A 26,891-nucleotide genomic window follows, 5' to 3' on the forward strand; every position below is an offset into this window, starting at 1 on the left:
CTCTCCAAACGTCTGGCATGCTCCCTGAGACGTCTCTCCTGTCCTCTGCTCAGTCCTCTACGAGGATGACAGTCCCGACGACATGTATGTGGATTGGTTTCAAGGTCAGCTATGCCCCGCCCCCTTACCCCCCCTCTAACGGAGTCCATCTTGTGAACCCCCAACCCCCTTCACCTCTGTGTGCCGTGTTTGTCTGACGTTGCAAATTCGAGGGTTCCCCCTAAAATTGCCGCTCTCCTAGCGTGACGCCACATCAGGTACCAGACTCTGTGGTGCCCCCCCCCACCCGCCTTCGCCCCCTGTCCGCGGTGACCCCGCCTCTGACACCACCACCACCGCTCATGTTTCAGCCCACCTTTGTTTCCCTGTCGCCCCATACAGTCGGACCCTCTGCAGTGCAGCGGCTGGACAGCTCCACGGTGAGAACCTACTCGTGCTGAGAGAGGGAGAGAGAGAGAGGAGGCGGACCTTAAACTGTACACTGTATGTAAGACACAGACCCCGCCCCCACCAACCGCCTTCTAGCTTGCTAGCTAGCTAAGCCTTGCCCATGCTACTACGCAGTCTTCCTTGCCGCCACGACTCGCCTTTCTGGGCGTCAAGCAAAAACACAAGCTGGAGAACGAGATCCCGTGCATCACAGGGAAGCTCCGGGGAGGAAGAGGAAGTCGGAAAAATAGATGACATTCCATTTAGACGTTTACTTGAGCGAAATAATATAACGAATCCATCCAATCGTACATTTAGTGGCGACATCATCATCATCAGTATGCCGAGCTAACAATTTTTACACATTCAGTTAATTTGCATAAAGCATTATCGAATGACAAACGACATCGGTGGTATCTAAATCTTCTAGCTTATAGCTTCTTCTAGCTTCTTCGAGCTTATAGCTTCTTCTAGCTTCTTCTAGCTTCTTCTAGCTTATAGCTTCTTATAGCTTCTTCTAGCTTATAGCTTCTTATAGCTTCTTCTAGCTTATAGCTTCTTATAGCTTCTTCTAGCTTATAGCTTCTTCTAGCTTCTTCTAGCTTATAGCTTCTTATAGCTTCTTCTAGCTTATAGCTTCTTCTAACTTCTTCTGGCTTTTAGCTTCTGGCTTCTTCTAGCATCTAGCTTCTTCTAGCTTCTTCGAGCTTCTAGCTTCTTCTAGCTTCTTCGAGCTTCTAGTTCCTAGCTTCTTCTAGCTTCTTCAAGCTTCTAGCTTCTTCAAGCTTCTTCGAGCTTCTAGTTTCTTCTAGTTCCTAGCTTCTTCTAACTTCTTCTAGCTTCTTCAAGCTTCTACCTTCTTCAAGCTTCTAGCTTCTTCGAGCTTCTAGTTTCTTCTAGTTCCTAGCTTCTTCTAGCTTCTTCTAGCTTCTTCAAGCTTCTAGCTTCTTCAAGCTTCTTCTAGCATCTAGCTTCTTTTAACTTCTTCTAGCTTCTAGCTTCATCTAGCTTCTAGCTTCATCTAGCTTCTTATAGCTTCTGGCTTCCTCTAGCATCTAGCTTATTCTGGCTTCTTCTAGTTCCTAGCTTCTTCTAGCTTCTAGATTCTAGCTTCTTCTAGCATCTAGCATCTTCTAGCTTCTGGCTTCTTCTAGTTTCTAGCTTCTTCTATCTTCTACCTGCTTCTAGTTTAGAGGCATCGCTTCTAGCCACGCCCTCCAGCTGACACGAGGACACATGCTGTCCTCTGCTGGCGTTCGGTGCTCAGTGCACGTGCCCAATGCTCCAAAGAGTCCTCCCCCAGAAGGTCAAAGTTTAAGACCAAGACAATTAGCATCCTTAACGAAACGCTGCTGTCTAAACACATTTCCTAACCACACGGCTATCACATAAACGTATATAAATATGTATAAATATTAATAAATATAGCCGGCGTTACTTATAGAAGCAGTTTCTGGCAGGAGCTAAAGTATTCCATAACAAATGTGTCCACAATCAAGCCGTGTTCAATAGCCTTCAGTTAATTATTGCGTCCACCAGGTGTCGCCATAAAACACCCGCACCAAATTAAAGGCCACACAAACTACTACTACTACTACTACTACTACTACTACTACTACTACTACTACTACTACTACTACTACTACTAATACTAATACTAATACTGCTACTGCATGGCGTGGATTGGTAGCTGCCACCAGTTGCAATCATGGCTTCCTAAACTTGGTTAAAAAAACAATCATCCAAAAGCATAAATTGTACATAAATTAATGGTAAAAACACAATAATAAAATATGTGATAATATTTGACTGAACTTTGGTGAGCACAAAAGTTTGGGAAGCCGTGATTTGGGGAATGCTGTGTCAAAAATGTCATGCATGAATCCCAAAAGACCAGACATAAATAACCTGTTATTACAGATTATTATTATTATTGCTGTTATCGTACCTGGAAGACGGGGGTGTCCAAAATGCAGCCCGGGGGCAACTCTTTAAACAAACCAACATGCAAATTCAACAAGGACGTGATTACATCACCCCACCTCCGCCACAAATAGATCACGGCCCTGTGGGAAAGACTCAGACTGAAGGAGGAATGATCGTGTTGCCGATGATGTTCAGGTCACATGACATTGGACATTCGAGTATTGACCCCCAACCCCTCCCGCAAAGACATTTGGACACCCCTGCGATAAATTCTCATTCTCAACATTTTTATCAACAACCATATGACGTTACAGTAGTAGTACTTCATAGTAGTATTGCGTCCCAACAATGATGTGTACCAGCCCGGCCACTAGGGGGCACGCGTGCATGCTGTGTGCAAGTAAGAGAACCATTTTGGAACTGAAAGTCTTCACCGTGTCCCCTTCAGGCGCAGTTCTGAACGGAGCTGCTGGACGGGCCGAAGCGGTGGGTGGGGGGCGGGGGACAGCTGGGGGCACGCCATTGGGACAACTCGCACTGCCAAGAAGCCCCCATCTTCAAACCTCACCTGCCAGTCCCTCCCCCACTCTGAACGCCGGTGCTAAACTCCACAATCCTGCAGGCTGGCGGCCATTTCTACCTTTTACACGTAAAGCATATGATGTACTGTCTTTTTTTCTTTCTTTTACAAAAGATGATGTAGGTTATCTGTACATGAATATAAATATGACATTTTTTAATATACGTACACACGTCTATTGTGCAAAGAAATGTTAGTGGACCATAGATAATATAATGCTGCTCTCAGAACACATCGCCCTTCTATTTTTTCATCGTGCTGAGAGGATGTCGCCCTCTAGTGGTCGCCGTGAGCCATGTTTCTTCCGGAGAGAGGACAAGCACAAAACTAACAACCAATGGGAACGCGTTACTCGTCCAGTCCCGCCCTCTCGGAACAACAAACAGGAAGACGGACCGCTTCCGCCCATCGTGTGCGTAGAGTGTTTGTTTGACCCGACAACGTGAGGTGAAAACGCTTGTTGTGACAATTTGGTGTCTTCGACCTCTTTTCCTGTCTTTTTTTTTTTTTTTTTTTTTAAAGATCTTCAATTTGCACGAAAATGGAATCATGACATCTTGTGTCTAGATATTTTGGATTTATTTATGACTTCTTGTACTTACATTACGTCGTGGTGAGCAAAAGAAATTAAAAAGGAAAACGACTGAAGAGTGAGGACATTTCATTATTTCAACCAAAGCTTGATTTAAAAAAATAATGCCTACACGCGACAGGCTAATATGCAGGCTAATAAAGCCCTTAGTGATGCGTTCAGGCAACGTGGGGTCTCAGAGCTTTCTCCACCAGCATCTCAACGTCCTTGAACACGTCAGGGTCCTCGATGGTGGGCGTGATCTGTGTTGAGGGGATGATTAATCATGTGATTAATCATGTAATACTTAAGAGCTGTATGCTCTGCTTATATAGACAATCTTTGACTTGTGGTTTTCTAGTCACTCTTCACTAACTGGGGATGCTCTTGTCAAATAGGATCTTTGACTAGTGTTTTTTTTTTTAGTACGCCCTGAAAAAGGATGATTATTTTGTCATTTAAATAATCTTCGATTATGGGGATGACTTTGTTGTATAAAGGATCTTTGATAAGTCTTTCTGTAGTCATCTTAAAAACTGGCCATGATGTTCTCTTACATATGATCTTTGATCAGTGTTGTCGTAGACCCTTTTTGTCATATAAAAGGTTCTTCGGCTGGGTTTTTTTTTTTATTTTGTCATATAAAGGATCTTTGGCTGTTTTTTGTCGTGGGTCCTCAAAAACGTCAGGAATAATCTTTGACTGGTATTTTTCTAGTTGACAATACTAAAGGATGTTGCAGGCCCTTAGAATGGGATGATGGTGTCATATAAAGGATCTTTGACCAGTCACTCCTGAATCACGTGGGACGCATTTGTCATCTAAAAGGATCTTTGACCAGCGTTTCATATCTCGTACCTTATACGGTTTGCCATTGACCAGGTTGGCCAGCGAGGAGCGCGGGATCTTTCCGGAACGTGTCTTGGGAAGCCCGTGGACGAACAGCACATTCCTGAAGGCGGCCACGGGTCCCACGTTGTCCCTCACCAGCTGGACCATCTCCTTGGCGATCTCCTCCCGACCCTGTCTCACTCCTGGAGGACCAGAACGAGACGCAATGAGCGGGTTCTTCTTCCTTTCCGGGACCGCCTTGCCGCGTCCTTACCGTTTTTCAGCACACACAACGCCAGGGGGACGTGTCCCTTCAGCGCGTCCTCCAGCCCCACCACGGCGCAGTCAGCCACCGCCGGGTGCTGCAACACGGACTGCACACCCCCACCACCAGCCCCCCGTGAGACAAAGACAGACTTTTTTACCGCAAGCGTCCTACCTCCTCCAAGGCTCCGGCGGACAACCTGTGGCCGGCCACGTTGATGACATCATCAGACCTGGACATGATGTAGAGGAAACCCTCGTCGTCAACATAACCGGCATCCATGGTGTCGTAGAAACCCTGATGAACACACACACACATGCGTTCACCACCGCCTGCAGTTCCTTGTCTTCCCACCGGAGGGCGCCATATCAACAGACTCGAGTAAACAAACCGGGAATCTGCTGAAGTAGATCTCCTTGAAAAGCTGCGAGTTCTGCCACAAGGAGGCGGCAGCACCGGGGGGCAACGGCAGTCTGTCACAGACAAAGACATACGGCAGGAAGCCAGAAAAACAGCCTGAAAGCGCTTTTCATAATAAAAGTCCTCTCGCTTGTCAAAGTATCTTCCTGCTCCAAAATGTTGACTGAATTGCAGATAGCGCCATCGAGTGGGGGTGATGAGGCGTACCTGACGACGATATTCCCCAGCGTTCCCGGCTTCACCTGTCCCATGTGCTCATCAATGACCGCCACTGCAGGAGATTGGAGACCTTTAGAGCGGCTGATGGAGAGAGGAGGCTGATGTCAACGCAGGTCCTACCATCGTATCCCGGGACGGGTTTGCCTGCCTGCCCCGCGGGGGGCGTCAGCGAGTTCCCCAGGCCGACACACGTGGACGTGATGGGAGAGCCCGTCTCTGGTAAGAGGAATGGAACAGATACGGTAAGCGCCATCTTCAACACACTTCATCTACGTGGAGGTCTGAAGAGCAGTTCATTGTTTACATTGGAATGACTTCTTCTGATTAGCATGTACACCACAACAGGAGCGACTGAACCAACGTCATCTGGTCACATGACCGGCTCCTTCCCACAGAGATCTTCAAATGCTGACAGGTAAGCCACAGAACCAATGTTGCAATGTAGCTAAGCAGCAAACCGCCGAGCGGGAATTGAGCTTCACGGCAGCATGCAGAGCTGGACCAAGCTGGTTCCTCTCTGTGACACCGGTTCCCCAAAGGATGGAAACCTCGCTGGAGGTACATTCATCACTCGCCTCTTTTATCCATTTGTGTATCTTTATAATGCAGACAAATAGGAAAGACGTGGGTCTTCATGCCACACGTGAAGATGGTGGATGACTCGTTTAGTCTTTCGTAAATAAGAAGTCAGCTGTCAATCACTGACTTGATTTGCTTCCACGCTTGGACAAGCATGGTACGTCATGACGTTAGCATGACGACGGCGCAGGTGAATGGTGGAAAGATCAAGATGAAGACGTGGAGGCATTCTCCTGTTTATGGAAGACCACCACCCCTACCGACTGGAAGCACGCGCTTGTTACCAGGCAACACCGGTGACCCCCCCCTCCCACCCCCCCAGCCTGCTCCTGAAATAGCACAGGGATTAATATCAGGCTGGAAATGGCAGACGGCGTGCAGCACATCAACGTCTCCGCAGTGCCCACGCCCGCCGTCAGATGTTTACCAACTTCTTCACCTCATCCTCATCCTCTACTTGGGACCAGGACCGCCATGACGCCGCAAACGGTTTCCCACTGCCACGCCCACTCCACTGCGGTTGGAGGACTGCTGGTGTTGTGTCGCTAGCTGCCAACCCAACTTTGTAGGAGCTGATGACAACGGCTGATGACAAGGGGCGATGATCAGGGCCATGAGAGGTTACTTCAAGACGCTAAGTAGCGTTAGCATTTTAGCCTTTTCTGCAGCATGGGTCCCGTCTAACATGGTGGGACAAGGCTCTTAGCAACCCCCTCCCTGTATGTGTGGCGGCGTGGAGATACGGGTCATCAGGCCCGGGATGGATGGTCCACTGCAAGGACGGCCAGGCTAGTCCGGGTCCCGCTAGACCTTTCCTTACCAGTCTGCCACCAGTGATCCAGTACGGGGACCCTGAAGCTCCTCTTGGCCCACTCCAGCGTCTCCACGTCACATCGCTCTCCCGCCAGGAATAAAGACCTCAACCTGGAAGGACACGCCCTGTCAATCACTCCACCCAAGGTCAGAGTCAAAGGTCACGCTCGGCATACTTGGGCAGGGGATATGTGGCCGCGCTGTCGGCCCGGGGGTCCTGCTGGCGAATGGCTCGGATGGCGGTGGGCGCGGTGAACATGCCGGCCGCTTGGTGCTCAGACAGGACTCGGAAGAAGGCGCCGGCGTCCGGCGTCCCAACGGGCTTGCCCTGCAGGCAACACGACCTCATCATTGCTGCCGCACGCGGATGGGCGTTTGTTCCCATTCTCTTTCAGGGGGCGTCAACATTCACCCCAGCTCTCCTTCCAGGGAGCGCTAGCGGAATACCAAAAAGCTCCGACTGTCCGTTCCACTCGGGATCACCGCTAGACTTTGTTGGGGGGGGTTGGCACCAGGAGATGGACTATTAAAGTGGGATGCATGAATAGAGCCCAAGAGGTAAATGCCCCCCAGGACCTTTCTGGTGTATGTTGGCTAGCAGTTAGCATGGAGGCTGTAGTGTCCTTACTTTTGCCTGCTGTATTCGGGTTTGACACCACAGAGGTTTCTGGCTAAAACCGTTTACACTTTTCCACAGCGGTGGAATGAGGTTTTCTGTTTCCTCCATGGGTCGTACCACCCTTCCCACCCCACGGGGGCGGGTTTGGTGCGACTAACATGCGGTCAGGGGATGGTGATCGGTTCTATCGATGGTGCAGCCCTAACCTCGTAGAGGATGGTGGTGTTCCCGTGGAGGAGAGGAGCGTAGCAGATGTAGGAGTGGCCCACCACCCAGCCCAGGTCTGACGCCGCCCACCAAACCTGCAACATGTGATCGTACATCAACATGTCATCCTGTCACAGGTCACAAAAAACCTTCACCTCCCCGGGCCTGAGTCCGTAAACATTGGACATGGTCCACTTGAGCATCACGGCACACCCCCCGGTGTCTCTCACCACCCCCTGCGGTGCAACAAGAAAATAGCAAAACATGTAAATAAGCTCATCAGCGATGCTAACTATCACATGCTAACGTCACCTTGGGCGTTCCGGTGGTGCCTGACGTGTAGAGGATGTACAGAGGATGGCTGGAGGCCACGGGAACGCAATCGTGGGGCCGAGCGGCGGCCATCTCCTGGTCCCAGTCTAGAGCCAGGTCCCCGCTCATGGACGCTCGTTCCTGTAAGGACAAAGACAGGAGGCGTGGCTTCGTGCGGCGTGCGGCCTGAGCCTGCGTTGCTCAGCCTCACCGTCTCCGTCTCGTCTCTGCGGTAGATGAGCACGCTGGAGGGTCGGTGGGAGCTCAGCTGCAACGCCTTCTCCACCAGAGGGACGTAGGCCACGCGGCGGCCCGGCTCCACGCCAAACGTGGCGGTGATGATCATTTTAGGCTGGAGGAACAGGCCGCCATATTAGCTGCTTGGGAAAAAGACATCTGTGTACTCTGGGAAAAAAAAACTTCTTCCGGGTTGGATGGAGTTAGGATTCACTCAATTATTGCTTTTCACGTTTCTGATATTATTAATATTTTTAGATATTTTCACATTTAATAAGATACAAATCTTATTTTTTGCAAACCTTTCCTTTCACTGTCACGCTTAGGTTCCGGTTGTGTCAGGGCGTGAAATCTTGACAGCTGTGGACTTTACCCTATGGTGTTGCCTTCAGGGAGCGTGGGCAGTACAAGAATTGAACTGAGCGGTATGTTGTTGTACATGAACAATGAACGCTAATCTTGAATATGCTGGCGTCTTTGTCATTTACAGATTGTATTTCTTCAAATACAAAACGTTTGGGCCCGATACGGCTCCATGGAAAAAAAACTACAATCATGGCAGTTTGTTGAGCTGCTGTAAATAAATTGTCATCATCGCCCCCTCACTCAGCTCAGCCCTGCCCCCATCACCAGCCGCCCACGCCACCGTGTCCCGGCTGAAAGGAGCCAAGTGTCTCACCTTGGCGTGATTGATGCGCACGGAAAGCTCTCTGGATGCAAAGCCACCAAAGATGAGGCTGTGCGGGGCGCCGATGCGGGCGCACGCCAACATGGCGTACACGGCCTGGGGCACCATAGGCATGTAGATTACCACCATGTCGCCTTTACGGACACCGTTCTTCGCCAGGACGCCAGCTAGCCGCGACACCTGTAACAACACGCAGGAGAAACAATGTTTGGGTGGAGGGCAAACCGACTAACGGCGTTAAGGACCTGCTCCTGGAGTTCCCCATAGCTGATGGTCCGCTTGCTTCCTGTCACCGGGCTGTCGTAAACAATGGCCGCCTGACCTCCGCGGCCCCCCTCGACATGGCGATCCACGGCGTTGTAGCACATGTTCAGCTTGCCGCCAACAAACCTGACAGGAAAACACATCACAGCAGCTGCTTTTAAGTTGGCTAAAACACAGAACACAGTCATGTTTGCAGCCTGGTTGAATAATTGTTGATTATGTCCGAAAGAAAAGTCAAAAAAATATTGAGTACTTTATGAGGAGAGTATTAAAAGCTGAGCTTTACACTTTTCACCTTCGTTCACTCAAAATTCAATTCAAAAGCAGAAGTTAGACGTCAGACTAGTAGCAATAATAAGCAGCTAGCTTAGTTACGCTAGCTAGTTTAGTTAAGCTAACTGCTTAGCATGCTAGCAGCTAACGAGCCAAATCCTTCTTTTAGAGGCACACTTGCACAAATGAGATAATATTTGCGATAATATTTGCGGTCAAACACGGCAAATATTGAGAAATATATATTTCTTGTTATTACTGACATGTTAAGCTAGCTGCTTGACATGCTAGCAGCTAACGAGCCACTTCGTTTAGAGGCACACTTGTACAAATGAGATCATATTTGCGGTCAAACACGGCAAATTAACAAATATTGAGAAATATATCATATTTCTTGTTGTCATTACTGACATGTTTGTGTTTATTACTCACGTACATAGATTGTTCAGCCAAAACAAGATCGAAAAGCAACTTTTCTTTTGGTTGTTTTTCTGATTCCCTTTTTTTCACCACGTGATGTTTGTTTATGTTTTTGTATGCATAACTGAGCTATACAAAGCGTGACTGAAAATGTCAAGTTTAAAGAACACCAAATGATGACATTTCGGGAGCACACAAGCAACTTGTTGTTTTGCAGAGTGGTGCGTTTACGTCCCGCTTCCTCGCGTTGGATTTCCCGCTATCCTCCCAAACCTACCACTGTGGGAACACAGGGTCCTCCACTTGCAGCGTTTTGCTCCACGGTTCGAACCAGCGGATGTCCTCGCCCGCTTCTGCCCAGTACTGGGCGGGCTGATCGCGGGCGAAGGCGAAAGCTCGGCGGTACTCCGCCTGGCGTGCATCGTCCACGCAGCCTCGCCTCGCCGCAACCCGGCGTAACTCGCCACGTCGGTGTCCGCAAACATTCCACGCTTGACGCCCGAGGCTGGTGGTGCAGAGTACGCGTTGGATGTGCGCGTGCATCGCTGCCGCCAAACTTTCGCTGAGTTTTTGCAACTTCCTGTGACGTCAGGGGGCACCTGAAGGGAGCGCGTGCATCCTTAGGAATGTGGACTGTGGCCTTGTTAGCATTCAGGGTCTGCGTCCTGCGAAGCCCACCCGGTCTTCGGAGGCTCCTCCTCCAGCCTTGAACCGGCCTTTTTCAGTTCCTCACACTTCCTGGTTGTGTCACGTGGTCTCATGTTTACCCTGACGCCCCTACAGAATATCAGCCTTTAATCGCGAGTTAAGTAATAATATAGTGGTAGATAATAGTACAATAGTATAATAGTAGTAATATAACCAAAGTGAAGGCGATAATTGACATTATAGAAGCAAAGTTATTAAGTTATTCAATGGAGATTTTACAGGAGAGAGAAGAAGTCAAGTCAAAGTCAACTTTATTGTCAAATACATGCTCGACAAATAGCATACATGAAATTTCAGACCTCTCGGACAACCGGCCGTCAATTAGTAAATATAATTACAATAACTAAATAAAGACTACCTTCAATACTACAATTAACAATATAAACATAATAAACAGTATAAAAACAGTAGTGCAAATGAGTATGGGTAAAGTGAAGGCCCAGAGTCAATGGTGGGTGCCAGTGGGGGGGAAGTGGTGGCAAAGCGAGGAGGGAGTTCAGCATCCTGACTGCCTGGTGGAAGAAACTGTCCTTGAGCCTGCTGGTTTTGACCCTGTGACTCTGTAGTCTCCTCCCCGATCCTATCCATCCTGGTCACCTCCAGTTCTGCTTCCTGTCTCTAGACCAAACATGGCTGGTCTCACCATTGTTTTGGATTTCCTTTCCTTTTAGCTGGAACTCTTCCATCACATCACGCCTGACACTTTCCATCTTCAGTATCTCTTCTCCCTGTAACCTCACTCTTCCACTTGAGTCCCTCTCATTCCCACACATATACTCCGTCTGCAGCTAATCTTCATTCCTCTCCTTTCCAGGGCAAACTTTCACTCTGCTAGCAAAAAAAAAAACCCAGCTTCACACTAATCCTGCTTCCTGACTCTGTAGCTCCGCCCACGTGGATGGCGGCCTAATCTCTGGTTAAGACCTTGTCAAGTTCACATCTGCATGCAAAGCCGCCACGCTGGAAATACGGCAAGTGTCAGAAAAGTACAACTGGTCTTTTTACTGGGAAGCCTGGGAATGTGTTCCATGCATGCTGAGGTTAACCCGGTGCTGCAGTACCATCTTTCACCCAGCAGAGGAAGCTGTGGTAAAAATGATACATATATGTATTTTGCATTCAACCAAAAGCAGAGGGCAAATGTTCTTCTACTGCTGTCCCCTTTACTGCCATCTGACCCTGTCCTTTCTCTGTGGTGTGAGGCAGCCCCGAGGAAACGGACGTCACATCTTTCTGTGAAATCTGCGAAGCAACAAGGTGGCAATGACGTGTTATCACGCTCGTTGTTGTTGCCACAGCAAGCTAGCCACAAGTATCAAGGAGAAATACTGCAGATCGTATCTAATGGTCAAAGCAATGCTGATGGTGGAAATCAGAACTACTGACATGGACGTCTCTTACTCCATTAGAGGCAGCAGATGGGACATCAATGGAGACATGAGGGATTAAGCCCAAAGAGCTTAAGTTGATTGCAATCAAGCCATGGATGGATGGATGGATGGATTGGGTAGATGGATGGATGGATGACTATATGGATGGATGGGTGGATGGATATATGGAAGCGATGGATATATGGATGGATGGATGGATAACTATATGGATGGATGGATGGATGGATGGATGGGTGGATGCATATATGGATCGATGGGTGGATGGATGGATGGATGGATGGATGGATGACTATATGGATGGAGGATGGGTGGATGGATGGATGGATGGATGGATGGATGATGGATGAATGGATGAATGGCTATATGGGTAGATGGATGGAGGATGGGTGGTTTAATGGATATATGGATGGATGGATATATGGATGGATGGGTGGATGGATGGATGGATGGATGGATATATGGATGAATGGATATATGGATAGATGGGTGGGTGGATGGATGGATGGGTGGGTGGATGGATATATGGATGGATGGATGGATGAATGGATATATGGATGGATGGATGGGTGGATATATGGATGGATGGAGGATGGGTGGTTGGATGGATATATGGATGGATGGATGGATGACTATATGGATGGATGGATGGGTGGATGGATATATGGATCGATGGATGGATGGATGACTATATGGATATATGGATGGAGGATGGGTGGATGAATGGATGATGGATGAATGGATGAATGGCTATATGGGTAGATGGATGGAGGATGGGTGGTTTAATGGATATATGGATGGATGGATATATGGATAGATGGGTGGATGGATGGATGGGTGGGTGGATGGATATATGAATGGATGAATGGATGAATGGATATATGGATGGGTGGATATATAGATGGATGGAGGATGGGTGGTTGGATGGATATATGGATGGATGGATGGATATATGGATGGATGGATGGAGGATGGGTGGATATATGGATGGATGGTTAGATGGATGGGCGGACGGATGGATGGATGGACGGCCGTACGGACAGACATACGGATCGACGGATAGACAGACGGATAGATGGATGGAGGGACGTACGGATGGATGGATAGACAGACGGATAGACGGATACGTAGATGGATGGATTATGTATGACTTAAGCTTCTACACGTGCCGCCACAGAAGCGTGCATGTGATGTGCATGCAGGCGGGGCATGTGACAGAGTAGAGAGGCGGGATTCTATCAAGATTGATTTATGACCCCCCCCCATAAAATCACAACCATGTGACTAGGATCAAAGGGGCAGGAAGTCATGAAGGGACATCTGTCTGAGGTGACGTCTAGGACAAAAAGTCATATTTCATATTGCGTGTACTGACAATTAAATCTAGAAACGTTATGTTTTTTTCTCTGTAACCAAAATTTTTATGTAAAAATAAATTATAAAAATATTAAAATATGCATACATATATATATCTACATATAGTATATTAAGGCAGGGGTGTCCAAGGTATGGCCCACAGCCCACATCTTGTTTTTTATTGACCCGTGGCACGTTGTAGAAATAAAAGAATAGCAAAAATGGGGAAAACAAAAAAATGTGGAAAGAGAAGAAGTTGAAACTATATTTCAAATGATATTAATATGAATAATAGAACAATCAATACCAAAATGTAATTTAAGCATCGTTTGTAAATCTATCAAATTTTTTATGGACAGAAATTCTATGAAAAAATGTAATTACAAATTGATTTGGGTTATTGTGGGAAAAATGTGTATTATTATTAGTATTTAAAGGGGGCATGTGTGTGCGTGTGTGTGCGTGCGTGATGCTGCACCCTCCCCCCAGTGCTGGTAGTCTCCAGTCAACAGCAGTCATGGCGACGGTGCTCCAACAGCCGCTCACCCTGGATCGAGGTAAAGACGCATTTCTTCACCGTTTTCACCTTTTACCGCCTCGGCCGTTCGGGACGAGATGTCGTCACGTCGTCCCGCCGTCAGGGGGGGGGGGTCTGCACGCGTCGTGCTTGCGTCCGGTCTACAGACGGTGCACTGTGTTGCGTTCAGGTCCGGCATCATTTTTAGTATCGCGGCTCATCTTCGTGCTCATTATGTAACCTCCACGGCCATGTCACCCCCCAACCCCCCTCGCCCCTCCAAATCGCAGGCACGTCACGGGAGGCAACTTTCATATTCCTGGTAGTAGTACTACTGCGGTACTCTTTGTAGTACTGTAGCCTGCACCAAGGAATGAGGTTGTTATCCTTTCTAGTACCTCCTTCCATACATGACAGGGTCCAACCACTAGGTACTGCCATGAGAAAAGTACACGATGAAAAGTACATGCCACAGTCATGAATATCCAATCCGGAATGAGCATTCCTGGGTTTGAGTGACGGACGCGTGTCCACGTGGAGAGCATGCTCAAATGTGATGTTGGGAGAGGAGATCCCATGGCTGTACACCCATCTTCAGTCATATGAGATATAGTTATTAGTCTCATTATAAACACCTTTAGGACCACGTTCTGACGCCGGGAAATATCATATCGCCTTCGCCTCCGGGAAAAAGGTGGGAAAAACATATTTTTCCAATGATGCATGCAAGAGCTACAACGTGCAGCAACTAGCAGAGGGTGAAAGTGCTGCTGTACACATCAAAACAAAAGGAATCACAAAGTGACGGAGTGAGGTTCCAACTCGTGTACGGCCTTGACTGTCAGATTTTTTATGCAACATGTGACCATCCACATCTGGAACCAGCAGAGGGCAGCATTGAGGGAATGGAGTTCCATCCAGTTAGCAGCCTTGGCTCCCTGGAAGAAGGGGAATGAAGCTATCTTTTGTCATTGGAGCGTTGATGTTAGCTCTGAGCCTCATGCCACTAGAGCAATGATGTTAACTCTGAGTCTCAGGCCATTGAAATGTCGATGTTAGCTCTGAGCCTCATGCCATTGGAGCGTTGATGTTAGCTCAGAGTCTCAGGTCATTGAAACATTGACGTTAGCTCTGAGTCTCAGGTCATGAAACATTGATGTTAGCTCTGAGTTTCAGGTCATTGAAACATTGATGTTAGATCTAAGTCTCAGGTCACTGGAACACTGATGTTAGCTCTGAGTCTCAGGTCACTGGAACACCAATATTAGCTCTGAGCCCCATGCCACTGGAGCAATGATGTTAACTCTGAGTCTCAGGTCATTGAAATGTCGATGTTAGCTCTGAGCCTCATGCCATTGGAGCGTTGATGTTAGCTCAGAGTCTCAGGTCATGAAACATTGATGTTAGCTCTGAGTTTCAGGTCATTGAAACGTTGATGTTAGATCTAAGTCTCAGGTCACTGGAACACTGATGTTAGCTCTGAGTCTCAGGTCACTGGAACACCAATATTAGCTCTGAGCCTCATGCCATTGGAGCATTGACGTTAGCTCTGAGTCTCAGGTCATTGAAACGTTGATGTTAGCTCTGAGCCTCATGCCATTGTAGCATTGATGTTAGCTCTGAGCCTCATGCCATTGGAGCATTGACGTTAGCGCTGAGTCTCAGGTCATTGAAACATTGATGTTAGCGCTGAGTCTCAGGTCAATGAAGTGTTGATGTTAGCTCTGAGTCTTAGGTCATTGGAACCATAGAACCTGTAACCATACATAGGGACGCGTCCTGCAGGGCCGAGCAGGAAATGGAGCTTTTCCAATGGACCAATCAATAGGATCCATGCTGGCTTGCGGTGAACCAGGCTGTGGATTTTTTATTTTCATTGGCTTTCACATCGCCTGAGGTCGAACATGAGGGGCGGGCACCTAAATGTGGGTCACATGATGTTGGATGCCGTGTAAAGCCTGCACACGCTGCTTTGCAACACAAATGTTGAAAAGACACATGTACAAATGAAACACGAGTTGTTCAAGAAGGGAGCCTTGTGGTACCCCGCAGCCATATGTGTGTTCCTTTTCTCTGATGTATTATAGCATACACCACCTTTAATGTTTTTTGTGGGCCAACTAGCCTTACTCGTACGTCCATGGAGCTTTCCTCCTATCCTCCAACCTTCTCCAGGTCATTGCAGATATGTTTTGGTGGTCTGTAGCGTGACTTCCAAGTGTGACGGCTGTTCTGCTCCCCCGCCAGATGTTGCCCGAGCCATCGAGCTGCTGGAGAAGCTGCAGGAGTCGGGCGAGGTTCCGGGCCACAAGCTGCAGTCCCTGAAGAAAGTGCTGCAGAGTGAGTTCTGCACGGCCATCAGAGAGGTGAGTAGCGCTTGATCAGAGAGAACATTGATGTTAGCTCTGAGTTTCAGGTCATTGAAACGTTGATGTTAGCTCTGAGCCTCAGGTCATTGAAACGTTGATGTTAGCTCTGAGCCTCAGGTCATTGAAGCATTGATGTTAGTTCTAAGTCTCAGGTCACTTGAACACTGATGTTAGCTCTGAGTCTCAGGTCACTGGAACACCGATATTAGCTCTGAGCCTCATGCCATTGGAGCATTGATGTTAGCTCTGAGTCTCAGGTCATTGAAACGTTGATGTTAGCTCTGAGCCTCATGCCATTGGAGCGTTGATGTTAGCTCTGAGCCTCATGCCATTGGAGCATTGATGTTAGCTCTGAGTCTCAGGTCATTGAAACGTTGATGTTAGCTCTGAGCCTCATGCCATTGGAGTTGGTGTTAGCTCTGAGCCTCATGCCATTGGAGCATTGATGTTAGCTCAGAGTCTCAGGTCATTGAAGCATTGATGTTAGCTCTGAGTCTCAAGTCACCAGAACACCGATATTAGCTCTGAGCCTCATGCTTGTGAGGAAATGTTGCTGGAGGAATGTGTGGTCGCCCCCCCCAGGTGTACCAGTACATGCATGAAACCATCAGCGTCAACGGCTGCCCGGAGTACCAGGCCCGCGCCACCGCCAAGGTAACGCACGTTTAAACTTATGAAGTCGGCCAAAATGTTTCCGCCAACCCGAAGCTGACAAGCTTCCTTGCGTGCAGGCCACCGTGGCCGCCTTCGCCGCCAGCGAGGGCCACTCTCACCCGCGGGTGGTGGAGCTTCCCAAGACGGAGGAAGGCCTGGGCTTCAACGTGATGGGCGGCAAGGAGCAGAACTCTCCCATCTACATCTCCCGCATCATTCCCGGCGGGGTGGCGGAACGTCACGGTGGCCTCAAGCGGGGCGACCAGCTGCTGTCCGTCAACGGGGTGGTACGTCCACTTATAAGACCCAAGTTAAAGGTGCATGGTTGCTTCAGAAGGACGTTCCCTTCTTTCTCGCTCAGAGTGTGGAGGGCGAGCACCACGAGAAGGCGGTGGAGCTCCTGAAGGCGGCCAAGGACAGCGTCAAGCTGGTGGTCCGCTACACGCCCAAGGTGCTGGAGGAGATGGAGGCCCGCTTCGAGAAGCTGCGCACGGCCCGCCGGCGCCAGCAGCAGCAGCTCCTCATGCAGCAGCAGCAGCAGCAGAACCTGTCCAGCCAGCAGAACCACATGTCGTAGGTGAGGCGCTTCATGGCTTCCAGGGGGGCGGCGGGGTTGTTGATGGAGTATTATTGAATGGTGTTGGGAGGCGGGGCCTAAGGTGTCTTGTGGCTGGGGAGTGGTGGCTTCTTCCTGTCAACATCTGGACGACCCCCAGCTTCTCCACCTACGTCCCTCAGACCGATTCTATCCAGTCTTCAGGATGAAGGACACAGCTAGCAGCCAATGAGATTGGCCATGCTAGATGATGGGTGGGCTTTGGGAGTCCAACCCCGATTGGCTGAGTCCAGCCTCCCTATGGAGGAAACTCCATAGGAGGTATCCACAGCCTGAAGGGAGGAGCATAAATCCATAGCTAATTTGAGATCCCGGTCTTCCGACTTCCGAGAAATCCTGCCGATCCGCCTGTCAACCTCAGTCTCCAGGTAGGCCTGGTAGACCTCGGAGATAGTGGATCTGGGAGAACCAGTCCTCCGGTTGGCTTCAGGCGCGTCACCCTTACTTTGGACGCCATCCCGTCATGAAGTCGCTGCTCTCAGCCTGTTCTTCTCTTCTTCTCGTTGACGTCCACCAGGTTGGTGCAGAAGAAGAAAAAGTGAAGCAGGACGTGACGTTTGGATCTTTCGGTGATGAAGATCCCAAAGCTCCGTCATCGAGTTGAAGGACCTTCCCTTCCGGCGTTCCCCAGCAAAAAAAAAAACCCGCCAGTGTTTGTCCTGATGAATTTGGTGCTTTTGGGCGGTCCTTTTGACCTTTTCTACTTCCTTCTCTGCTCATCTGATGTTTCTTTCTTTCTTCTGTTCCTGGTGGTGGTCTATGGAGCAGAAGATGCGACATTGTAGCAAAGGATGAAGGTTGCTAGCAATAAACACACGCAGGCTTCATTGGTGACACTGCGGTCATCCCAAAATGTCTCCGTTATAGGAAAAATGTATTATTTTCTTTTCTTTTCCGTTTGATTTTCCATGTTTGAGCCTCTTGTGGTTATCGTGGAATACTGCTAGACGACACACGCCGAATGTCAACCCAGATCCTATCAGAGCTTTATTATATATTCCACTTTTATTGCTCCTTCTGTGTTGACAGATGATGGTGATTGTGCTACAGCGTGTTTGTGTTCGACAATCATTGTGAGCGCTGGTGAAGATGTGGAATGTTTTATCGGATTTGCTTTTCCCGCCTTGTGAGGATATATCGCTTTTACAGATGATTTATTCAAGCGTTTGACTGTGTTTTTGTGCTTTGTTTTCATTTTCGCTCCTGAACTTTCACCTCTTCTTTCCGTCCGGTGACCAAAAGGCATGAGAAGTAATCCCATCCTTTAGTTCCTCCCTTCCTGTTTCGAGTGCGACATATGCCACACTGCCAGATTTGTACCTGTCGCGATTTTGTCCCTCAAACATGACAACCTATCATTTTCTATCTTCAGTCACAGGTACTGTCTTATTTGGCTTTTTGGCGATGGCGGTACCGTGCTTCGTGGATTTAAAAAAAACATATTGTTAATATGCAATTGTTATACATATTATATTTGTATAAATAAATAAATCTATGTGCTTGTGAAAAGTGAAAGCTGAAGCTTATTCTGTTAATGCATGCACACTCCTAGCCGCCAGGGGGCAGCAGATGACTACAACACCCCAAAAGACCCTCGGATGGCGAGACGTGCTGCCTCTTTTATGACGGCCCAGCAGGTAATACTCTGGCAATCAGACTACCTTAACACGCAACAATAAAGACGTATTTTTTATATTTTAAATGATTAGACAACTTTGATAAACTCAGTTAATCAGTTTATCGAATGAACCCTCATGCGGACTTAAGCTAACATCCGGGTACCTCATGAATTAAGGCGTCAAGTGCAGCAAACAAAGACGCAGAAAGGCAACAATTTTGTGGTTTCAAATTAAAATTAAGATAGATAAGCAGATACATACCTCACCCGGCTCATTTAATCAACCATTTGAGTTAAATAAGTAGTGGAATTCTATGGAAAGTGACGATAAAAACACTTCCCTCTAGTGGTGTTACCTCAGTATTACAGCATAAAACAATTACTAGTTAAGAACATTTAATACCTTTCGATTCGGATATTTCAAATAAAACGACACATATTTCCATATTTTCTGTTGGTGTTGCAGGCCTGCTATGCAAGAAGTCTTGACTAGTCTGAGGCGGGGTGTCGAACTTGGGAGAGAACTTTTCTTTTGAACATTAACGCCCACCTAGCAACCACAACAGGAAGAAATAACCCTTTCCCTCACGCGCACCCCTCCGGGTGGCAACCACTCCCCTATCAATCTTTCCGGGGTGAATTATGTACCGGCAAGCTCGCACTACAGTAGCATCGTTTTGTTCATCGTTTTGTAACAAATGTAAAATATGTATTGGATAAGACTCCAAAAATAGAATGAAAAAGGCAAACCATTTAAAAAAAAGTTCATCCAGTTACTCAAAAAGACTAATACATTAATACAAATGTTTATACATGATGGAGCTGTGGGAAAGAAAAAAAATAGCTTCTTGGTCCTACGTCAAATGCAATGCTATTTATTTTTCATTTAAATAGTTTCTCAAATTCATAAATTATGAAAAAGGCAAAACTACCCAAACACATTGCCATTTTCACTTTTAATATCAGGCAGAATCAAGGTCAGTCCTTGTGCTTCATTCATTCATTCGTTAATTTTCTACTGCTTATCCTCACGAGGGTTGCGGGGGTGCTGGAGCCTATCCCAGCTGTCTTCAGGCGAGAGGCGGGGTACAACCTGGACTGGTCACCAGTCCTTGTGGTTTTAAAGTTAAAGCAATACAAATAAATGCTAAGGAGATATTGGTATGTTATTATTGTATTTTATTTCTAGCTTTTTTACAGTGACGGACATACGACGCTGATGCTCTTTGTTTTCCTGTGGGCACGTCCAAGGGATCCATGAAGGTCCGCATCATCTCGTCTCATCTCGTCTCCTGGCGATCCCTTTTGTCCACTGAAGCTTGTAAAAAAAGTAAGTCATTTTATTTTGTCTAAATAAACCCTGGCAGCAGCGACTCGTGATGACTTTCACACAAATACACGGTCTCCCCCCACCCCTCGCTCCCCATCAAACAATACGTGCTCTTTAGGCCATTTGCTGTGGACTGGGAGTGTTGGAATAGTCAAGGGTGTTGCTGATGACACACATTTGGTTGGAAAGAACAAACAGGTACACTCTCAACACTCCCCCCCCTTTCTTAACACCCCCACAAACACGTGGTGATGCTGCCCTGGTATATTTCTACACCGGCCGTGAGTCTTGCTGTTGAAAAACAGAGGAAGCAACACTTGGATGGAACACAGTGAAATATTTAATAATCGTGACGGCGAATAAATGAGCATATTTACATTGGATATTTACACTCATGTACAAACGTGGCCCCCGCCCCGCTCACAGGACGTGGTAGACAGGCCCCACGTCGGGGCTTCTCGGCGTGCAGGGCTGCAAGTTGGAGCCGACGGGCGACGACACGGCCCGGGGGAGGAGCTCGGGCATGGACAGACGGTCCACGATGCTGGAGAGACACTGCAGGCTGGACGCGCCGACCGCCGCTTTGTCCAATAGACTCTCTAGGAAGTAAGGAAGGAAGTCGGATGAGTCGGGAATAGCGTGTGGAAGACGTTTGGAGGTCTTACCGTTGTTTGTGTAGGGGAAACCTGCGCCGTGGTTGATCTGCTGCCACACGGGACTGTTGCTGTCGGCCTGGAAGAAAGAGCAGAAGTCAGGCGTCCATAATACACACATGACATCAATATGGCCGCTCGTAAATCCTGCTTGCTTTCTCGAGTTGTGTGGAATGGTTGGGAGAAGGGGGGCACCTTCCAGCCCTCAGCGGGCGGCCAGGGCTCCTTCCTCTCCCGGCGTGGTTAATCGATTGTCAGTGCTAGCCAAAGCGCCTCGTGCAAGATGACACTTTCTGCTTGTAAATCTGCACAAATCTTGGCAGAGGCGCCCAACACGCCGGGCCGCCGCCGGACAAACTTTTTCTCTCCCGCTAAGGCGGATTTAAGGCGGCTTTATTGGCGCTATAAAGTGTCGGCCGATGGGAAAGTCTTGTTGGAAGCATGAGAGACAGGATGCAAAAGTTGAGGTCCGAGGGCCAGCGGTGGAACAGAAGGCACCTCAAAAGTGCTGTGAGTAGGCTGCTACCTGCCAGGCCCGGCCCCCATGCGTCTACGATGTGAAGGTGGTCTTACCGTGCCATCGGAGCAGCTGGACAGCGGGCTCCCCGGTTCCGATCCGCTCTCCCCGGGCAGGCTGTAGTAGTTCTCCACCTGCACGTGCAGCAGCTCCTGCAGGCTCTCGATGTACTGGATGGCGTTGCGCAGGATCTCCACCTTGGGCAGACGCTGGCTGGGGTTGGCCGAAGTGCAGCGGCGCAGGGCCTCAAAAGCGTGGTTGACTTTCTTCAGGCGGCGCCGCTCCCGCATGGTGGCAGCACGCCGACGGTCCACGAAGCTGGACTTGCGCTTGCAGGCCTTGCAGGCCCACTGGAGGCAGTGGCCCGGCTGGTGGGGGGCGCCGGGGACACGGACGTGCTCGTCCTCCTCCGAGCCGGCCATCTCGGCGCCCAAGTCCAGGGGGTCCGGAGAGGAGGCGCAGGTGCTGTCGTAGTAGAGCTGCGATGGCGAGAAGACGTCCATGGCGTGGGAGCTTGCAAGAGGAGATGGGGGCAGAGAGGCAACCTCTGAGTGATGTGAGGGGTCTGCTGCCCTGAGCCCCCCTTTTATGCCCCCGGGGCCTGAGCCCAGGGCCCACATTGGCCAGATCTAATTACCATGGCCCACTGGCCCGGCCACAAGGCCCATCCCTCCCCCCCTCCAGCTCTCCCCCCAGGACCCTGCAGAGATTCCCACATCTGCTCTCATGGTCTCTCTGCGTGGTCCCACGTGAGTCCCGCTGCTCTACCGGACTCCCTTAAACGTGATGAAGACATTCGTGTGGCTCCTCGCCGCTCAAACATGGCGGGCGACCACGCTGGCCTTCCTCTGGTGGCGCTGCAGATGCCTCCCAGCTGCGGCGAGAATAAGGTGTAACTTTTCAAGCCCGGACAGTTTGTGTCGCAGCGGCAAACACCTGGGAGGTGTCGGCGGCGCCATTAGCCCCCTTCTCAGCAAGCACGCTCACATTAAACTAAACATGCACTTATTGGCTCCTGTTACACTTCCTGTCGCAAGGGAGGCTTTCATTTATTATTATGTATCGCTTATTACATCAGTCATTATTAATACACCCAAGTCCATTAACACAACCACTCCAATCGCATATATCACATTTACCTCAAAGTATCATATTAATGAGTGACATGGTGGACCGTGGTTAGCATGAGTGTGTGGAGAGTTTGGCTAATAACTATAAAAGCAATCTTCACTGGCTAAATGTACCAAAAAAGGTCAGTAAGGGCAATCCATAATGCCGCCTATAGAGAATATAATAACTCCTTATTTCTAAAAATCATATACTAAATACTAACTTGCTGATATGGTTCATCTTCCAACAGCTAAAATAACGCATCATGCTAACGATAACCTAGCTAGCTAAAATGTCATCCAATACTTCTCTACAAGAGGACAAATATGATCTCAGGGAAGAAGCCAAGGTGAGAAGAGAGTTAAATTCAAATAAAGGGTTTATTTCAAATAAAATAAACCATTCCCATGACCAAAAGTCATCTTTGTGTCCTGGCTTGAAAATAATAAAGTTTTCGTCCCGTGACGTCACAATAAAGCGACACAGACCTTCCCACAGAAATGTTGTTTTGGTGCAGGTAGCTATTTCATGACTCCGTCAATTCCATGTCCACCTTTGCGACCTTTATTGCGTCTTTCGGTGTGCAAGGATGAGATCGGGGGCCAACATTTAGACAGCCATTGTGCCGATGACATTTTGAAGGCTACAATGCGGATCTTTCTCACAATGTGTCAAAACGTTTGTCCGGGTCTCTGGGAACAGCGCGCACCTAAAACAACACCACGATCCCCCCCGAATTGCACCCGCACAGCTGAAGAAGACATCGGCGGCGGGCGGGAACGAAAAGCGCGTCCCCGCCTGGAACAACAGCGGGGCAAAGCTAAAAACGACCCTAAAAGCTGCGGAGCTCCGCATGCGCAGTAGCGAGAGGCGGCGTCCGCATGGTGGTGTTGTTGTCAGGGGTCAGAGGCAGAGTTAAGTGAGGGGCAGGAGGTGAGCTTTTATGTACTGAAAACCTTATTTCTTCTCCACGGCGTCATGCCGGGGGGGCCGGGGGCAACACATTTCTCTATTTCAACACACAGTTCTTCACTGAGGCCAACATAGTCTTACACATTTTAGATCGACTGATTTTAATGGCGACCTGTGGGAATGAAAAGGAGGGGAGGAGGTGCTACCCCCCAAAACGCCCCCCCCCTCCATAAAATCCCATCACTTGTTGGTGCTATCAGGTTTCTGTCTGGGTCCTGCACATGAAAAACAAGCCTTGCTTGGATAGCATGGCATTGTGTACCTAATCAAGTGTCCGCAAAGGAAGCACAAAATCAATTGACACAATTGCAAAATGAGTATTTTATCATGTACAAATAGTCGAATAGCTCATATCTTCATCAGAATATAAAATAAATACATCAATTGTTAAAAAAAATATGTACAAAATGTAAAACAAAGTTCAAATCTCGTGTCAGTTTTCAGGGGCGTCTTCGCCGGCGCCGCCCGTCTCACTACTGATGCTGTCCACAATGGAGGACAGACGCAGGAGGCTGCAGGATGCCGACGACTCGCTGGTCCCTGAAAGCAACACAGACAGAAAAAGGCCAGGTAAAAAGCATCCGTTGAAGTATTTGTTGTCTTTACCTTCACTCTGGTTGAACAAAGCGCTGCTGCAGTTCTCGGCCCAGGACGTCGGGGTCCTCTTCCACTGGCCTCCGGGGCCAACCGCCTGTTTTGGTATCATGAAATAAACAAGACAAAAAATACTAATTAGTGAAAAGAGATATTTCTTGCTTAATGAATTAGGTTTACTTCCAGCATGTGATTGGAATAATTTTTATTTATGTAGGCCACGCCCATCTAGAGTCCCACCACTGCATGTGCAGGGCGCTGTGCTAATCACAAGCGTCATCTGGTGGAGAGGATGCCATGACGGTCTCCTACATCCTTCATAATGGCTTCCGGACCCCGCCATGTTAAAAGTTGGATGCCAGCGCATAGAAAACCTTCCATATATGCTTAACAGGAGAGCCCTCCAGACATGAAATAGCACCCCTACAGTCACCTGTACGCTCCCATTAGCCAATATGGTAGACATAACACAAAGTAAGGCGCCCAATATTAAAGTGAGCCTGTGTGAGAACTTGCACGTGGACCTGCCTGGTCCAACGAGGGCTTACACTGAGTTCCTTGGCCTGGTGGGCGCGGTCCTCCTGCTGGTCTTGCTGGTCCAGCCCGTGCAGCAGCTCCTGCAGCCTCTCGATGTAGCTGATGGCGCTGCGTAGGATCTCCACCTTGGGCAGCCTCTGGTTGGGGTTGGCCACCGTCTTCCTCTTGAGCGCGTCGAACGCCTCGTTGATCTTCTTCAGCCGCCGCCGCTCACGCAGCGTGGCGGCCTTGCGACGGTCGGTGGGCGCCGACTTCCTCTTGCACACCTTGCAGGCCCAGACGAGGCACTGGCCCTCGCAGTGGGAACGCAGCCCCGGCGGCGCCAGGACGTGCTCCTCGCCGCTGCTGTCCTCGCCCGTCTCGGACGCCACGCGATCCCCGCCCGGAGACAGCGGGCTGTCGTCCGCGTTGTAAAGCGGGGACACCCCCGCCATGTCCAAGTGGTGCAGCGCTCCATGCTCGGCGTCCTCAAGGTAGCGCAGATCGTTGAAAAGATAAGCGTTGGTCTCGAAAAGGTCCATCATATTGTGGCGGCGTGGGCCGTGTTTGCTGGACTGGGACTCTCGTGGCATTTAAATAGCCCAGCCGGGACACTCGGCCCCGAGCCGGCTTATATATAGAATGTGAAACTCTATCCCGCCCTGTGGCCGCCTCACGCCATCAACACGCCGCTACACTGCGACTGAAGACACCTTGGACAAAGGTCACCCCGGCTTTCGTAACAGGTGGCCGCAAAAATGGCCGCCCGGTCCGTGTTTTCCCGTTTAGCTGACTCTGCCCTTAAATAATAGCCGGGAAAGACGCCGTGCTGATCCTCGATTGGAAGCTTTCCCGGCGGAATGTGGAGGATTTTTATTTCTGTCCCGCTTGCCTGACCTTGTGGACCCACGAGGAAAGGCACCTTCACTTTTACAGTACTCTTTATGTACTTGGGAACATCATTAGAGCCCTCCAGACACAAAGTAACACCCCTATGGTCACCTTTGCACTGCACTTACATTACATAAATAACAATATCAATATAGATTATTATTGTTTATCGTGGCCTATCAAATCAAAGCTGCAAGGCTGGTGCTTGTGTGTCTCAGCCAACGTTACAGTAACATTACTGACACCCGGTGGCCAGGGTCCAATACTACTTATCATCACAGGGGCCCTGCATGTACAGTAGTTAGTAGAGATGGACTTAGGTATGCCCAAATATAGGTCCTTTGGTTGTGCTCCCCCATGTGGGAGAAGTTTGGTCACCCTGAGGAGGGGGCCAGCTACTAGCTGAATGCTATTCAGCTAGTAGAATAATTCATATTCAAGATGAGAACAAATGTTAAGACATCAAAACTTGTTCCTTAATATTTCCACTTCCTGTTCATGTGACGACCGCTTTGTTGGATGACAATGCCAGAGGGTGCGGGCTACTGTGCATCCTGATCCTGCACCGGGGGCCGTAAATTCAGCATTAGCAGCAGTGGGGTTGGGGGGTGGGGGGGGGCTGACGCTTCAGCTGTCACAGGGAATCAGGAGGTATCCCGGACACAAAGTCAAACGGGCCTCTCAAGGCAAGGAGCGCGGTAAATCTGCCAACCCTCCTCAGGCCGATATCACAGCGTCCACCTGATATCACACCCCCTCCCTAGCTAGCTCATCAAATCGGCCCGATATCACCACGTCCACCTGGTATCATCTGCTAGCCCATCTCAGTAAAGGTCTTAAGTCTTGCCTTTTCTGTCTTGTTAGAAATCCAAACAATACTACCTAGCATGACGCTGCTAAACATAAGCTATGGCTAGCTTGGCTAACACTAGCACCTCCCCCCCTGACTCGACCCCTTCCGTGTGGGCTCCACTTCAGCCAGGGGTGTCCCAAGTGTGCCTTGGGGCCCACATCTTAAAAAAAGCTGAAAAGTGGGCTGATGTACGATACCACTGATTCTGTTTCTGATCCCATACTGGCTCAAATGCAGGCCGGTGTCAGCGATACCGATACGATGGCAATATGATGCTGATACGATGGCGATACGATAGCAATACCGATACGATGGAGATATGATACCGATACGATGGTGATATGATTACGATATGATACCAATATGATACGTTGGCGATACGATGCTGATATGATGGCGATACGATACTGATATGATACAGATACTGATACGATGGCGATATGATACAGATAAGATGCCGATACAATAGCGATACCGATATGATGGGGATATGATACAGCTAAGATGCCGATACAATAGCGATACCGATACGATGGCGCTATGATACCGATACAATGGTGAAATGATTATGATACG

General features: G+C 48.9%; 5 protein-coding genes across 11 annotated transcripts in view; 2 read left to right on the plus strand and 3 right to left on the minus strand.

The window, feature by feature from the left end:
- ppfia2 (PTPRF interacting protein alpha 2) overlaps window positions 1-3,578 on the plus strand; it is a 30,852-nt gene extending 27,274 nt beyond the window's left edge. For 5 of the 7 annotated variants that reach the window (XM_078787832.1, XM_078787835.1, XM_058077149.2 and 2 more), the window contains 3 exons: window positions 54-104; window positions 382-483; window positions 2,804-3,578. In XM_078787832.1, coding sequence (XP_078643958.1) covers window positions 54-104; window positions 382-440 — 110 coding nt within the window. In that variant the 3' untranslated portion in view covers window positions 441-483; window positions 2,804-3,578. The remainder of the gene's footprint in view (window positions 1-53; window positions 105-381; window positions 484-2,803) is intronic. The other 2 variants (XM_058077151.2, XM_058077153.2) reach the window with 1 other exon arrangement.
- On the minus strand, window positions 2,355-10,358 carry acss3 (acyl-CoA synthetase short chain family member 3). The gene is made up of 16 exons (XM_058077154.2): window positions 9,931-10,358; window positions 8,942-9,086; window positions 8,688-8,876; window positions 7,983-8,123; window positions 7,772-7,912; window positions 7,615-7,695; window positions 7,459-7,554; window positions 6,810-6,961; window positions 6,641-6,744; window positions 5,362-5,457; window positions 5,230-5,293; window positions 4,994-5,075; window positions 4,777-4,899; window positions 4,612-4,711; window positions 4,365-4,540; window positions 2,355-3,769 (listed from the first exon to the last, which is right to left on the minus strand). Exons 1-16 carry the CDS (start codon window positions 10,194-10,196, stop codon window positions 3,686-3,688), a joined length of 2,040 nt encoding a protein of 679 aa, XP_057933137.2. The 5' UTR covers window positions 10,197-10,358; the 3' UTR covers window positions 2,355-3,685.
- A 3,236-nt stretch (window positions 10,359-13,594) lies between these two features.
- Window positions 13,595-18,776, plus strand: lin7a (lin-7 homolog A (C. elegans)). The gene is made up of 6 exons (XM_058077994.2): window positions 13,595-13,662; window positions 15,870-15,988; window positions 16,574-16,645; window positions 16,723-16,932; window positions 17,007-17,222; window positions 17,779-18,776. The coding sequence occupies exons 1-5, from the start codon at window positions 13,623-13,625 to the stop codon at window positions 17,220-17,222; spliced, it is 657 nt and encodes a 218-aa protein (XP_057933977.2). The 5' UTR covers window positions 13,595-13,622; the 3' UTR covers window positions 17,779-18,776.
- Window positions 18,777-20,546: 1,770 nt separating this feature from the next.
- Window positions 20,547-21,999, minus strand: myf5 (myogenic factor 5). The gene is given in 5 exon segments (XM_058076869.2): window positions 20,547-20,808; window positions 20,875-20,941; window positions 21,436-21,914; window positions 21,917-21,953; window positions 21,955-21,999. Coding segments are annotated over 5 exon segments (807 nt in total). The 3' UTR covers window positions 20,547-20,629.
- A 1,806-nt stretch (window positions 22,000-23,805) lies between these two features.
- Window positions 23,806-25,233, minus strand: myf6 (myogenic factor 6). The gene is made up of 3 exons (XM_058076870.2): window positions 24,604-25,233; window positions 24,068-24,152; window positions 23,806-24,001 (listed from the first exon to the last, which is right to left on the minus strand). The coding sequence occupies exons 1-3, from the start codon at window positions 25,162-25,164 to the stop codon at window positions 23,895-23,897; spliced, it is 753 nt and encodes a 250-aa protein (XP_057932853.2). The 5' UTR covers window positions 25,165-25,233; the 3' UTR covers window positions 23,806-23,894.
- Window positions 25,234-26,891: the final 1,658 nt, after the last annotated feature.

This window comes from Doryrhamphus excisus, linkage group LG2 (genome assembly GCF_037039965.1).
Source record: "Doryrhamphus excisus strain RoL-2023G ecotype Guam linkage group LG2, RoL_Dexc_Guam_v1.1, whole genome shotgun sequence".
Classification (NCBI taxonomy): Eukaryota; Metazoa; Chordata; class Actinopteri; order Syngnathiformes; family Syngnathidae; genus Doryrhamphus; species Doryrhamphus excisus.

Excerpts from the sequence above, each read along its gene's own strand:
- acss3 (XM_058077154.2), bottom strand. The coding sequence starts at position 10,196 with ATGCACGCGCACATCCAACGCGTACTCTGCACCACCAGCCTCGGGCGT. Across the intron at positions 6,962-7,458 it reads ACACCACCATCCTCTACGAG|GGCAAGCCCGTTGGGACGCC; the intron begins GTTAGGGCTGCA and ends TGTTGCCTGCAG. Across the intron at positions 4,712-4,776 it reads CCGCCGGAGCCTTGGAGGAG|TCCGTGTTGCAGCACCCGGC; the intron begins GTAGGACGCTTG and ends GGGGGTGTGCAG.
- myf6 (XM_058076870.2), bottom strand. The coding sequence starts at position 25,164 with ATGCCACGAGAGTCCCAGTCCAGCAAACACGGCCCACGCCGCCACAAT. Across the intron at positions 24,153-24,603 it reads ACCAGGCCAAGGAACTCAGT|GCGGTTGGCCCCGGAGGCCA; the intron begins GTAAGCCCTCGT and ends ATACCAAAACAG. Across the intron at positions 24,002-24,067 it reads TTTGTTCAACCAGAGTGAAG|GGACCAGCGAGTCGTCGGCA; the intron begins GTAAAGACAACA and ends TGTTGCTTTCAG.
- lin7a (XM_058077994.2), top strand. The coding sequence starts at position 13,623 with ATGGCGACGGTGCTCCAACAGCCGCTCACCCTGGATCGAG. Across the intron at positions 13,663-15,869 it reads GCCGCTCACCCTGGATCGAG|ATGTTGCCCGAGCCATCGAG; the intron begins GTAAAGACGCAT and ends CTCCCCCGCCAG. Across the intron at positions 16,933-17,006 it reads TGCTGTCCGTCAACGGGGTG|AGTGTGGAGGGCGAGCACCA; the intron begins GTACGTCCACTT and ends TTTCTCGCTCAG.